The 15,784-nt window shown below is 36.4% G+C and overlaps 1 protein-coding gene across 1 annotated transcript; it reads left to right on the forward strand.

The window, feature by feature from the left end:
• The first annotated feature begins 568 nt into the window (after positions 1-568).
• Positions 569-15,466, forward strand: LOC126857193 (espin). The gene is made up of 12 exons (XM_050606423.1): positions 569-1,682; positions 6,134-6,262; positions 6,579-6,852; positions 8,078-8,270; positions 8,991-9,169; positions 9,478-9,550; positions 10,183-10,331; positions 11,636-11,888; positions 12,676-13,031; positions 13,356-13,531; positions 13,720-13,910; positions 14,482-15,466. Exons 1-12 carry the CDS (start codon positions 1,671-1,673, stop codon positions 14,711-14,713), a joined length of 2,217 nt encoding a protein of 738 aa, XP_050462380.1. The 5' UTR covers positions 569-1,670; the 3' UTR covers positions 14,714-15,466.
• The last annotated feature ends 318 nt before the right edge of the window (positions 15,467-15,784 follow it).

Raw genomic sequence — 15,784 nt, forward strand, 5'->3', positions numbered from 1 at the left:
GAGTAAAAATTACAAAAATGATAAATCAACTCTTCCTGTTAATTTTCATTTAAATTGATGTTAAAAATTATGTTAGAAAATAAATCTAATGCATTATTTAATACATTATGTCCTCTTAAATGCCCTAAGAATTTCCAAACACAATTTCCATCACACAATAATGCAGTATTAACATACAGAAAGAATTACAAAATCCTTTAATAAATAACTAAAGCGTGCATAATTATATAAAGAACGGTGCCCAAACATTTTTTAAATATTTATCATATAAAAAGAATTTAGAAATTTAAAGATTATTTCTGCCTCGATATAAAAACTTTCCACGGGAGGATTAGCCGACATCCTCCCAAAAATCACTGGTAAACTGGAGCGTAGCGGAATAAGCCGCAGGATCTGACGGCGGGAGTAGGGCAAACGCGCGTGGAAAGGCAAAAGGACGAGAGATTCGAGAAAAGTCTCTCCGATGAACAGAGCGCCGAAGAGTCGCGTATCCCTACCTCGATATCTATCGTACGAGAACAGGTGGGCTCTTGGCGATCTGCTCGAGAGCGATGAGAGAGTCCCGGTCCGCCGCTTCCTGCGCTCGCACCGGCCTCTTCCATGAGAGAGAATCGTGCTCGTGCGAGTTCGTTGGCCGACCGTCACCCGCGCGCACCCGTTTTCGCGATCGCTCTCGTGCTCGCTGTTCTTTAAAAGCTGAGCGTGAATTCTGGAAACCGGATCGGAAAAGGATACCTGGACCCGACCAGCCGCTAACGTCGATTCGATTCCGCTTCATCAATCGAAAAGGAGAAAACCTGCAGTGCACTGGCAGTTCGAGAAATCGACTCGCGTCACCCGGCCAGCCAGCCGGCAGGTGCTAACTCGCGCGTGACTCCGGTGTTAGCTTTGAGTCACAGTCGCACGACTGCTCACATTGGCCGGACGTGCTCGCCAAACTGACAAAAGTCAATGAAAAATAGCACTGTGTGTAGAAAATTTCCAAGATTTTTGACGTTTCTTCTGCAGAGCAGTTTTAAAATCTGGATACCGGAAGATATCCTGAGAATTTTTTCAAAATGGAACATTTTGGATTAGAAGATAATCATTGTTAAACCAGTTACAAGAGATCCAGGAGATTCTGAAAATATTTCTAAAGTATGACTAGTGTGATCAGAAGTGGCCGATTAAAGATTTAACAAAATTCTAGATATTCCTTAAGAGATAAAAAAATCAACATACATAAATGTGAGAAAAATCAGTTTTTGAAATTTAAATCTTAAATACATTAATAAATCTAAAAATTTATTTGAGATTCAAGGAGGAGATTAAGAGTAGCTATAACAGCTTAAAAATTCCCGACAACTATTTCTGAAAAAATCTGGATCTAGAGGATTTATCTGCGAGAAAGATCAGCAATTTGAAAGATCGATGTGAAGCGGAAGTACCGTTGTCTCTCCGATCGTTCTGGGGATTCGTAGATGAACGGCCTTGACGGCACGAGCCTCGGCGAGTCTCGGTCTGATCCGAACTAGGACACCGGAGCGTGTGTTCCGATAAATGTATGGAAATCTTCTTCTTCTTCTTCTTCTTCTTCTTCTCCTGGAGTAAATTTCCTTGAGCAACAAACGGACGATCTGAGACTTTTGGTTTCCGGCATTATACATAGCAGCGGTGAAATCCGGTTTTGCATGGGTGTATACGTAAGTGAACCGTAATCCATGTACCGTAATATCATGAGCATTATCCCCTTTCCCGTATTCATGAAAAACAACGTTTAGCGTTGATAAATTCTCTTCGGTGATCCACAATATGACTTTGTGGTTTCGAAATAACATGTCATATATCATTTCATATTAACATTAAATAAATTGAGTTATGCGAAAAATATACGGAAATATTTTGACAGCGTCAGCATCATATTTTTCTGAATATAAGTTTTTTTAGAAAACATATAATATTTTAGATACATACATATTTATGAAAATTCGATGTAGATGAATTCAACTTGTTCAATTGGTCAATTAATATAATTTAATAAATGATAATTATTTTTTTTAAGTTTGAGATTATTGTAAAGTTTAAAATTTAATTGAAAGAATTGTCTTAAAGATCAAGTCTCTAACGTCAAATCTCTCGACGGTGACTTGAAAGTTCTTTGCAAAATCCGCTCGCTGTAACGGAGAACTGCGGTTTCTATCGTACAATCCGGTTTTGCGTATAAATCTAATAGCAGCTACTTTTCACTCGTAACGAGCGGCACGCACGTTCATGCGTATTATAAAAAATACACATTCAGGTGCGACAAATAGTGTAATGAAATAAAAAATTGCAAAAAATCAATATTCGAAATAATTACAAATAAAGATTCTTCTCGATCATTATAATTTATTTCGACAATTCGGCAATATTTATTGTCTCGCACAAATTAAGCGACATTTTTAACATAAAATTTTGCTAACATAAGATAGCATGCAACGTAAAATTATATTCGCGTATTTAATTTTACTTAAAGTATCAGATGTGGAGATAAGTCACATATTTAATACAAAATGTGTTGTCATAAAAGATATAAAAGATGTAGAGACATCACGCACTTTCTCCGAATTCTAGATCGTTTGATAAATTTGAAATCGATTTTTAGTGAAAGTTCAGCCAATAGCGATTTTTTTTTTTTTTTTGTATTTGATGGAGAATATCTTTGTAATGTAGATATTTCATTCTCAATTTTGTAATTACGCTCAATCGATTGACACTGTCATTCATTTGTCGTGACTGAAAAGATATCCTATCGAGAATTGCATTTCATAGCGTGGCGAATCGCGACCTTGTGTAGGTCAGTACTATATAGGTACCTAGATCATTCTCCGCGTATCGCCTTGAACGTCAAACGTGTGCGAATACGCTTGCAAAGATAAGACACTATGAGATACTTAATTCACAGCCGATAACGAAATGAATACGATTTTAAAGCCTTATCTTCGGCGAAATACTGTAATACAGAAAATATAAATGTCACATTCAAGAGATATAATACAAAGGAATATTTATAATTAGTTAAACAGATAATTTTCAAAATTGATATTGACAATAAGTCTAATTCGCCTTTTTTATATCAATCATAATTTATTTTATTATTTTTATCATTTTTATTATTTATTTTAAAAAAGCGACAAAATCAATAAGTTAATTAGCCTATTATCTTTTATTTTTATATCAAATTATATATTTCAATTATATATTTTTTGAATATTTTTAAACATTTGTGAACAATCAATTTTTGGCAGTTCATCTATTGATATTAATGATAAGCACAATAAAAATGAAAATTTATAATGTTATACTATTTGCAAGCTAGATTACAAAAAGATAGTTTTTGTCTACTTTCTCAAGACCGATACATTTGATTTGGTGCGTGTCTGAAATCACCGATCCGATAATAAAAATGCAACGATAGTTTCATCTGCGGCTTTCTAATATTCATCATTGCCCGCACACGAACTCACCTACTTCGATGATTTAAATTGTATTGTCAGTAATAAAATAAATATAAAATAGAAGGATTTGTCACTTAAATTAATTAGAAACAAAAAAGGCGTGTCAAATCAATTCGTAAATGACGATTAAAGCTATATGTTAGCGGTACTTTAATCAACGTCAAGATGAGATCTTCACTTAAACATACGTCTGAACGTGAAGAATTTATTATTGTAATTAGCAGATTCCTCAATAATGGTAGCAAAAAAGTTTTTAATTTAATCTCTAGAGAGTTATAAATTTAGTTCACTCACATTAGAAATTCTATTCACTTTAATTTTGCGTCATGTAGGAACAAATTTATCTTTTTTTTTTTCCTTTTTCGCTTTATCGTCCTTCACCCGGTTGAGCGAAAAGCGTATCGTTGGCGCATAACGCAACGGGATACACGTCACAAGGGAAAGGACTCGCGTGGACGGACATTTTTTCCGGGGTAGTGCCCATCACGGATCGGTGACATCGCGCTGTCACGACTATTTGTCACAATCTGCGTCACGATACATTTTCATACCTACGTTCGTAAAGAGCCAAATGCTATCTTGTCACACGCGACGCTCTGATCAAGAAGCCATAAGAATGCAGCAGACTGTAAAATCATACTTGTACTTTGTCTCGATAATTTAAAATAAAAATACAAAAAATATTTTCTTCGAGTTAGCTAAGGATATAAATTCAAACAAAAAAATCCGTTTCTTGAAAAAAGATGGATTTTGATGAATTTATGCTACAAGATGCTTGGCAATAACCCGCATTTAGAGAGATATTTAAATGCTGAGAGATCTATAATAAGTGCGAATTTCTCTTCTCGGTTGAATCGGAGATCATAATATATACTATATATATATGTATATATATACTTATATGACGCGGTCGTCTAAGCACCACTTTCCCGCCATGGACGAGCGATACGAGATTTGTCATTTTGATCGCAATACTATAGAGACGAATTTCCTCTTACGCGATCGCGCGCTTCTCTTTCCTTTCCTTCTTTCGTCACGCGACCCAATTACACCACGGGTTAAACATACAAATTTGCATAACAACATAAGTGACGTATAAATCCGTGAAGTTAAGATGCTCGGATATAAGTTTAATATTCTATAATTATTTATTCTCCTTTTCTCTTAATATTTTTTTAAACGATATATTAATATTATAAGTTTTATAAATGACGACGTGAATTCTAGACAAATCACAAATATATAATAAATGCTAATTAAATAAGAAAAATGTTAATAATATAAAGAATTGTGCTAAGAAAATAAATATATTTAATAATGTGTTACTTTTAATCAATGTTACATTTAACTTTTAATTTTTCAATCAATAATAAATTAGTTTTATTCGCCTCCCACAAAAAAAAAATATATTATAGAAAGTCCCTTCGGATAATTACACTTTGTGTAATTCAACTTAATCGAACCGCGCGAGTGCGGAATCTCGCGCTATATTGACACGTAGTTTCACTTCGATGAAACGAGAGCGACTGGGAAGTGGTGATGCGCGATTTCCACGTACACGAATTACCCGAAAAAGAAGTTACGAGCTTAGTGGCTTACCGTATAATCTAATTAACGCCCTAGCGGTCTAATGCGAAACACTATAAATCCGGCTTAACGAATGGCAACATGCGAGAGTAAAATTTTCCCGCCACGGTCCTATAAAAGTGTGCGACATGTCGTGTTCTGGAACGTACATATCTAGCTTGTTCCTATTTTCTGCCAATCGAGGCGATTGATAAGAAAACATCGACATTCGCTACTCCTTCGCGCAAATCATTAAATTCGCTTTAAATTATTTATTTTCTGTTGCGTTAAAGCTTATACGGAACAAAGTATTTTATCGATATTACGCGAAACTATCGTTTATAATTGCCGATTTCCTTTTATAACATTGCTAATCAGTTTGATCGATCGCTTTGATTAAATTATATGTATTGCTTATCATTAAATACTTATATATTTATTTAAATTTATTTATTAAAATCAAGAATCGATAATAGAAAGGTGTTTCTTGATAAGTCTATTTTTATTATATATTAATATATAATAAATTAATTTCTCTTTTGTTAGACTATTTTATTAGCTATTCCATAATTCGGTGAAAAAGGATATAAATTCCTGACGTAAAAAAACCTTCCTCGCAAAAAAATTGCATAGGAATATTCAATCATATTCTGCACGCTTTTACTTTCGCCTTATTATAAGCCACTTATATATGCAAGGTCTCCAAATAATTGCATTCTCTCGTAACAATAACAATGTTCTCGCGACGTTCGCCGAATCATCGGAGTTTTCCTTCTTCTCTCATGAAGTAAACTCTTCTGGCAAACACGAACGAGGTCAGTCACAGACTTTTGCGCAACCGTTGGTAATCACTGTTAAGCAACGAGTATTATCGCGAGTTCGACAAATGCAATCTTTCTCTTTAAATTGAGAAATTGAGATTGAAGTACACTAAAGAGATAACAGAAGAAATAGAAAAAATACAGATAGTGCAAGTATCACGTAACAAGGAAGGATCGATTGCTTCTGCGACAGGTCCTCCACAAGCTGAAATTAAAATCATTTTCATTTCAATCATTGTCGAATCGTTTTCTGTTTGTCACGACATGCAGCAGGAAACCGGCAAGCCTCCTCCACCTAATGTCATCCCGAAGATGGCCAGGGATCGAGCCGGGTCGGACCATTCAGGTCACATGAGCGACACCACCACGTGCAGTTGTGTCACGAGCTCCATCGAAAAGGCAAGCATAGATTTTATGTGTTTAAATAATTTTATTATAATTGACAATAATTGACCAAAAAATATAGAATTTTCAAATTTATCTTTTTTAAAATAAAATTATCAAATACCACTGAACTATTTTCCCTAATAAGAAATTTATCCTTATCAGGATGTTAAGGCAGAATTCATTTCATGATTATATATTGAAATTTAGAATTCCTTTTATTTTATTTTTATTTTATTTATCTCGTGGAATTTATTATATACGAAATATATATACTCAACCGTAATTATTCCATCGGATTTTAAAGTTTATTATAAAAAACGTGTTGCAGTGCTCGCTGCGAGGCTGCAGGATGTTCCAAGAACCGTTCTTCCTGCATCCGCCGGGTTCACGGCCGCGGGACGGCATCTACATAAATCCCATGAGCGCGTATATCGGCGAGCCGCCCAGACCCAAGGACACGGGTGAGTCTTTCTATCTTCACAGCCCGCACGATCTCGTCTACACCAGGATTACGCGGTTGTTCGGCGACGCCGAGAAGTCGCGAAACGGCGTCGCGGCGGATCAACGTCATGCGGCGGAGAGGAAAGACGATACTCTGACTGGTAAGTAGCACGTCCCAGATACTTCATCGCTACATTATAATCCGCGATACATACGGTGTCCAGGAAGTATGCCCAGTGTTATCGAAAGTGAAAAAGCATCACAGATGGTGATTATTCGAATTTATTATTAATTATCCGTTTTATATTTATTATTAATTCTCAGATAAAGAACAGTTATTAGTCTTAGCGGATCTTAGAGAGTTTAACTATTATAAAAAATAAAGTTTAAAAATATTTTTTGATAAAATATTGCGCGATTCGAATGTAAAGAAAGATGAATCCGTTGATCAGATTATTTATGGCTGAAATAAATTAAGGCAGTATTTCTGACGCACCCTATGTGCTCTGTCGACTCTCGACAACTGCATGGCTCCAGAATGACCTGAATTCGCATCCAATGTTCGGCATTGTCGATTTGTATCTCTCCTTCTTTCATTTTACCCTGATGATATTTACAAAGTATCGCATTCGATTAAGTAAAGCTGAAATCATTTGCCTTCGTTGCTTGCGCTTCGTATATAACAATAATGTATTAATCGATGAAATTTCTAAGAAGCTTGAATCTCTTTCTCTTTGGCAAACGTTATCTCACAATCAAATTTATAAAAAGTCACGCGTAAATCTATATTATTCACGGCACACCCCGTGTATATGGGAATTTAACTCATAATTATCTTTCCCATCCATTTTACTTTGCGAGTAAATTTGATCGGCAGTTTTACGAGCGACATATGATTAATGTGCGCAAAATTTCGCGGGATTTGTCTCGGGAAAAGAGAGAAGAAGAGATACTTGAATAATTGTCGGGGGAGCGAAAAAAGCTACACGCGTCGCGAACTACACGCACGCTTCGCGAAACCGGGTTAAAGACTCGCGCGCGATTTACCGCGGATACCGTTAAGCCGTTACAGTGCAGTGGCTCTTAATGAGTAAGAGTAATAAGAAGTGCGATCGACAGACCGATCGAGGCGAGTCTCTTTAGCGTCGCTAAACGCACAAAAGTAATTAAAGAAACTGGGATTAATTTTTATGAAAATTAAAATTACATCTTTATGAAATCGATCGATCGATTGGCAATTTTTATCGCATCGAGCTTCGCGCAAAAACACAATTTCTGCAAAATTTTTCGAATATGATGTTTCGCATGAGAAGCGACAGCATGCCTCGTCGTTTTACGTTTTCTCCTGTGCGATGCGTATATTCCGAGCGAGGCTTTGGCTTTCAGTGAAAGTGGACGTGCACATCAACAACGGATTCGTTGGCAGGCCGCATCCCAGTAACGGACACGCGGCCCGTTCCGACCTCGCAAGAGAACCCTCGGAACATGCTTACGAGCAGATCTGCGTGAGACAGGAGGAAACGGGTAGCGTGAGCTCATCATCGCGCAAAAAGCCGGCGGACAATGCCTCCGACAGCAGGTAACACAGTTTATGCGAATTCATCGCAAACTAAGTCAAATTACGGAGTATTCAACTTAAAGTATTCAGCTTATTTAAAATTGAATTAATTTAATTTTAAATTTTAAATTTATGTAAATTTAATTTTCTCAATTATGAAATTAATTTTCTGAAAAACAGATAGCTGGACAATTCAATCATACAGAACGATATATGTCAAAGATACGGTACAGATAAAATATGAAAGAAACTGTTTAGAAATAAGAAAAAGATATGTAAGATATAAAAATAATATTGAATATTGTTTTACAAAAATTATTGTACATACAAATTTGTCTGGCACAGTAACTTGTAGCATGAATATAATGTTATTAACATCGTTTTCAATATCGCGAATCGCGTGCTTGCAAAGAGAGAATTTAATGAGCATAGCGTAACAAAATGATATTGGCGTCTACAAAGCCACGAAGGTAAACAATCCCGATGCAGTAGCATCAACATCTAAAACGACACGTAACAGTATTACGAAATCAAGATTGTGTATATGACTTCTTAGAAAGAGATTATTATTCGCGAACAATGTAAATAGAGAGCGACGATATCGTCATTTTTCATACTCGTCGTTTATCTTGCAGATAAGCAGTCGAATGAGATTATCGGATAGATATTAAATTTAATCTTCGGATATTTCTTGTAATCGCGAGCGCGCGAAACATCGATAGATCGTTTCTGACATTTCAGTCGTTCCCGAAAAACCGACAGGCGATATAGTCGATCCAGCAGCGCCAGCGAATCCTCTAACATAAGCAGCGAGATCCACGGCCTGTCCTCGACGACGTCCACCCCGTCTTTGTCGCGACACAGCAGCAACGAGCGAATCGGCAAGCCGGGAATGAAAACAAATGCGGAAGCGTCTCATGGTACGTCAAAAATCGAAAGTAGCTGAAGGATAATAGCAAAAATGATGATGAGTCTAAAAAACGAGAAAGTGAAACTTTCTTCGATTTTTAAATGCAATCTGTTAAAAATTAAAAATGAAAGACGTACGATTATGTATCGTATTCGGAGAAAGTATATCGAGAAATCGATATCAATATTAATTCACAAAATAATAGATACAGAAAAAAAGAACGGTAATTATAGCTAATATTATGATCACCTTGTAGAGCCCTAAATCGTTCAAAGAAACGGACGATAGTGATTAATCATCTCTGTTCTCGATTCGCAGAGAGGAAGGACTTATCCAGCGTGCAAGTGGAAAGTGAAAAGGAGATACGTGTGAGTGGCAACGGCGGACCTAGGTAAGTAGGGCGGATCGATACCAGATTGAGATTTTACTTTGGCCGCGTCATTAAGAGAAGAAGGAAAGATCGATCGAAAGTCGATCGAGTCGCTCGTCATCATTTGCCGCGACTCAACTCACTTCGTCCTTTTCTTCGTTCCTTGACTTTGCTGACCGTCTCGCCTTGAGACATCGCGCGGCATCAAATACTCCATGTCTCATGCATACAAAGGATTGTTTTCTTACCACGTAATTGTTTGCGGTTATAAGTGCACCGACAAAACAAAATAAATGTGATGAATTAACGCGATGATGAAATCGAGCATATTAAATGGATCAATATCAACCTAAAAAATACTCTCGAAGAAGAAGAAGAAGAAAGGATTGCCAATCGAAACAAAATGAAAAACACTTTCGTCATTTTTTTTTTTTAATTTTTATCGATTTAAATACTTTCCATGTTTTGCATTTCTTCATTTATTTTTTATTTTTATTTATTATCTTGTTGGCTGTTATTAAATGCATGTATCTATTACTCTTACTTTTACTTGTTTTTATAAAAATTACAAAGTTTAATCAAATTCTCTAAATTTTTTGTTCTATTATTTTTCGCAAACATCGTATTAAAACCAAGAGATCTCTGTTTTCTAGTCTCTCAAAACCACCGCCACCGCCACCGCTACCGCCACCGGATGATGACGTGGTGGTCGTTCTAGTAAACGCCAAACCGAATATAGATATAAACGCCGACAAAAAAGATGCGCGGGGAAGCAGCCAGGATGGAAGGAGCGAGTCCTCCGGTAAGGAATCGTACTTTAGTTTCTCTCTCTACGGTCCTTTTGCTCCCTTACATAAATGCTGCGTGAAAGTTGCAGCTTGATTTTAAACACGTTAATAGCCTGACATTTCCGCGTGTATTTATTGCGAAAGAAATGCATTCGATTCGAGTCAAACGTTTTGCCTAACGAATTGCGATCGAAATAGAACGCGTTACTTCCGGAATATCTTTATAAACGCAATCGCATTTGTCGATAATTAAAAAACTAATAATTATGAAGAACTTTTTTTAAATAAACTCCGCAACGATTAAAAGAATGCATAAACTGTTTTACCTTATTCACAATAATCGCGAACGGAACCTCGTATTAAGCGAAAAGAATATTGATCCTGCCGAAAGCTTATCTCAAGAAATCACGTCGCGCATGAACGGTTTTATTGCCAATCGACGTTTAACGACTACCGGTCGTCGCAAAGACTACCGTACTCAAATCATTTCCTCGACATGTTTTACTTAATGAATAGATTTGTGTTAATGACGCTATTCGCCGAATACATTGCCGAGTTTAGAGATTGTCATCGATATTAATATCTCCGGAAATTTAATAAACCTCCCCTAATTAATTAATTTTTATCAGAGAAGGAAGATTAATTCTCCGAAATCGTCGAAGCATCTATCGACTAACGAGGAAACCGCGAGCACATTATATAAAAATTTATAATTTTCGTTGCATTGCGTGTTTCTATCACTGCGTTAATCGCCCGATGATCAGCCGGCTGTGTTGACTCGCGCGAATTACGCTTACATTTTCGGCGCGTTCCTCCCGACACGCTTCGATGCATTCACGTGACGTCATCGAGCGAGCAATTAACGAGAATCGACTTCGAACAAGCAGCGATTACAGTTAGGTTCGGTCGAAAATTAATTTGCCCGATCCTTATCCGCGGGTCTAATTAGACCGGCTCGCGATTTGGCGCGAGGGATGCTGGCGGGGGCGTCGTCCCGTCGATCTCGATTTGGGATCGCGCTGCGCCCCCGTACTTCAGTGATTAATTAAACTGTTAGCGGATCACGCTTTAGCGCCGAGATAGTCGGCTCACTTACTAGACCATGGCGCTCATCGGGCATATAATATACTTACCTAGATTTCACTTGCCCGCGGTAACGACCATCCTATCCAATGCTAGAGGATATAACGAGGACCCACTCTGCCCCTCTCCTTTCGCCTATCTATCTACCTCCTTTACTTCTTACACCCTATCGGTCCTTCTCTATCTCTCTTCCGCGTCTGTCTCTCCTTCTCTAATACCGCCGGTCTCGGAACAGCGACCAACAAGTCCGACGTATCATCCTGTGGCGAGCATCAGCAGCAGCCGGAAGTGCCGCCTCCCGTCAGTGCGCCGGTGGATGCGGACGAAATTAAAGCGAGCCAGGCATCCCACCTGGTAAACAGGCACATGGTATTGCCGTTCATACCGCCCAAGTTCGCCAACGCGGACTCCAACACCTTGCTGAAACCGTCCGAATACCTCAAGAGTATCTGCAAGACGACGTCTAAGAACAGTCTGTCAAAGGCGAGGTCAGTGATCTTTCCTATCATATACAACGGTGTTTACATCTGTTTGTTTCGTACTCTTGTTGTTTGCTTGCGTGCTCCGAGAAACAGCCAAGATTATATCTCGTTGTTTTAATAATTAAGTCGATTTCTCTTATAATTGCGATTTGAATATTCAACATATAGTGTACTTTTACAGGATGTTTATAACATTGTTTTATGTGTGATTCAAATAAACAAAAAGCAATGATAATGTTAGTCATTTCGATATGTGCTGCTCTTGAAACGATGATTTTTGAATCTTTGATTCAAGCGGTTTTAATGCTTCATTCATAGTATTGAGAAAAATTTAATATCGTTATTTATCGTTAGCACTTGTAGTTATGATTTATTAATTCAATCTTCGTATATTTAAAAAAATAAATTTTATTTTACGGCTGACAGGTGTCATTAATTAAAATTTTTTTTCAACTAGGATATAAAAACGTAAACTCGCGTGCGTGTGTTAACTTTCTGAAGATACATACAAGAACATAAATAAGTTATAATTAATGTTCTTTCTCAGAATAACTGTTTTTTGCTTATTAAAACCAAAGCAATATTTTCTTTGAAATCTATAAAACTTAATATACCTAAAGCTTATCTCTATTGATATATATATATAATAATGTCAGCAAGCAAAATAAATTCAAAATTCAAAAGCTCTTCTCTGGAATTTATCTTATCCAAATGAAAACGCGGATTTATATTTTCGAGCAGCGTTATTTTCAAATTTTCTACTTGCATGACAATGCGAAAATCGCGCTCGCAGGTCAGTGGACAACTTGGACATTCAGAGCCGGAATACGGAGTCACGTGAGGAGGAGGAGGAGGAGGAGGCGGACGAGGAAGAAGGAACGCGAAGGAGCAGCGAGGAGGTCAAGGGGTCTCCTTCGGGTCCCCCGCCACCACCGTTGTCTCCTTTGCAACAGAGAGCACGAGGTGCGAATCAAGGCCCGAATTCCGCCAGTGTCGGCAACGAGACCGAAAGCTCCAGGAATCCGCAACCCTTAGCCACGATCAGCATTCAGGACCTCACGAGTATCCAGCTGCGACGGACAAATACGAAGATGAACGCTACCAAGACATTCTCCGCGCCGCCACCGCGCAGCGTATCTATGACTAACGGTAAGTCCGCGCGCGCGACACACACGTACACATAATTTAACGTCCTAACGACGATGCGAGATTTCTATCTCGCGCTCAAAAAGCTATATTCCATATCAAATTAGCAACATTTATATCTCAGCATTTCGATTTTTTTATATATAATATATGTTCCCTATTTAAAGATAAAAATATATATGTATACAATAACTATGCATGTAAGAAATCCTTAAATTTTGTAAAATTTATAAAATTTATTATTTTTTTATAAAATTCTTGTAAAATTTGAAAATTAAAGATGCAAATAAATTAACAAATAAATTTAAATAAAATTATCTATCTCAGTTTCGGAACCATTCTTTGTGCAAAAAACGGATTTGATCGCCGAATTGAAGCGCACCAAGGACATACCAGGTATCAAAAAACTAAAGGTGGAAAGAGCACAAGTCGAGAAGACTCAGGAGCAGAATCTCATGTCGGAAATCAGCAAAGCATTTAGCGTTACAAAGTTCGTTGATCAAGTAAGTATTTTACTTTACAAAGAACATATATATACATGTGTGTATATACATATAACCATTCCTCTCCATGTAAAAGAAATTCAAGATGTCTATTTTTCTAGATTTAATTTTTTTCAGAAGGGAGAGTATCTTTTGATTCGATTTAAAATTCAGACTCGTCGATTTTTATTAATATAATATTTTTCTAGATTCCAGAGAAGGACAGTTCTGGAAATATGATACCAATCTGGAAACGGCAAATGCTAGCCCGAAAAGCCGCCGAACGAGCGAAGAAGGAACTCGAGGAGCAAATAGCGCGAGAGAACGAAGAGAGGCGGCAGAAAGCCATTCCGCCATGGAAGCGACAGCTTCTCGCCAAGAAGGATAACGAGGAAAAGAGGTACAAAAATTAATTAAATCTGTATGATCAACCAATGTGATATAGTTGTATATCGATTAGAACAAGTAACTAACTAATTAAAATATTTTACAGCAATATAAAACATTTTTAACTGCTTTTAGTAAAATCGCATTTGATATTTTTCACAAGAGATTTACGTCACGTTAGTTTATATAGGATTTAGCCCTACCTGCTTTTAAAGCATATAGGGGGGTTAAGTGCTTGAATCATCGCAAGTATTACAATTGCCCCTTGTTGCAATTGACCTTAAGTTCCTCTGCCTCGTGTTACATGCAAAATTACGCAATGTACGCCGTGATATTATATGCCTAAATTAAAAGATTGGCCAGTCGAAACTGTCGAGCAATGTCTTTGTCCATATGAAAAGATACGCCATTATCCGATGACACATTCATTATTCAAAACATTTTCAGCTTTTCAAGCGAAATAGGAATATCAAGAATCTCTATATTGCACAATATTTTTTTCATTTCTTTGACTTCAACCATTTATTTTAATAATCTATAATATATTAATAAAAAATTTTCAAGCATCATATTATTGGTTACAGACTGACCCAGACACAGCTGTCCGCATCGACATCAAAGCTGGAAGTAACTACGACGAACCCGAAAAGGGACCCTTCACCGGTGCCAATATCATGCATCACTAAGAAGGAAGACAAATCCGAGGTCGACGAGAAACGAGACGATCCCGTCAAGGACGATTCCGACGATGGTCAAATTATACCTTGGCGGGCTCAATTAAGGAAGACTAATAGCAAGCTTAATATCCTTGATTAATCATCGAACATTACAAACGCTTCTTTTGTTTTTTTTTTTTCTCAAAAAAATTCGCGTGATGTAAGTATCCCGTTAAAAATATTTGTTAATTGACTAAATGCGCATGTCTCGCATTTTATGAATCTGTCTGAAGATAAGGGAACTTGAGCAACATGTGAAAAAATTAAATACGAAAGAGAGAGATATATTTTTTGCTAGTTGAGATATATAAACGAACATATAAGATGGTTCACGGAATTACACAAAATAAGAAGTGTGTTTGATATTCTCTGCAAGACTAGCACGTACTGATATAAATAATTTAAAAAGGAATTAAATGGATATTTTTATATACTCAATGTGTTTTTATTAGTATTGTTGCAAGGTCTTCACAAATATTCTCATAACTAATATTATAATTTTAAATATATATCTTTTTTTACGGAAATTGCAGAAGCATAGTGGAATTTAATATATTTTTCAAGGTTGTAAAAGAGAGAGATTAAGAGAAAGAATCTCTCGCAAGATAACTCGCCCATTTCCCAAATGGGAAAAAGACTCTTCAAAGAAATCTTTGAAAATACGCGTATTAAATAATTACTCTCAAAAATTATTGCGCAAATATTCGATAAAATATAGATACTAAGAAAATATGAAAATTATGTAAAGGATTAATCATCTTCATCTTAAATTATGTAATATGAATTAAATGCGATATATGTACATATAAATAAGGCTTATAATTTCGTTTGCATAATAAAGTTAAAAGCAAAATCTAGTAATTTATTTTAATCCTACTCTTAAAAACTGGAAAAAAATATATTAAAACTTTTCATTTTTACTTTAATTTTATTTTTTGTTTACGGGTCACTTTAACCCAACAAAAATTTTATTTTTTCCTGAGTATATATATATATATATATATATATATATACATATATATACACATACTTTAATTCAACAGTCATTTCACTTAATACTTAATTGACAAAAAAAAATGTGGAATTTTATGAAGAAGTATGTCTGATCCAAGACAGTTGGCAATTCTAGATCTGATGAATTGTGTAAGAGAGAGAAGATTAGCAGTAGAGC

Source organism: Cataglyphis hispanica, chromosome 1 (genome assembly GCF_021464435.1).
Source record: "Cataglyphis hispanica isolate Lineage 1 chromosome 1, ULB_Chis1_1.0, whole genome shotgun sequence".
NCBI classification, from domain to species: Eukaryota; Metazoa; Arthropoda; class Insecta; order Hymenoptera; family Formicidae; genus Cataglyphis; species Cataglyphis hispanica.

Coding starts and splice junctions, on each gene's coding strand:
- LOC126857193 (XM_050606423.1), top strand. Junction 13,032..13,355: donor CAGCGTATCTATGACTAACG/GTAAGTCCGCGC, acceptor TATCTATCTCAG/TTTCGGAACCATTCTTTGTG. Junction 13,911..14,481: donor AAGGATAACGAGGAAAAGAG/GTACAAAAATTA, acceptor TATTGGTTACAG/ACTGACCCAGACACAGCTGT.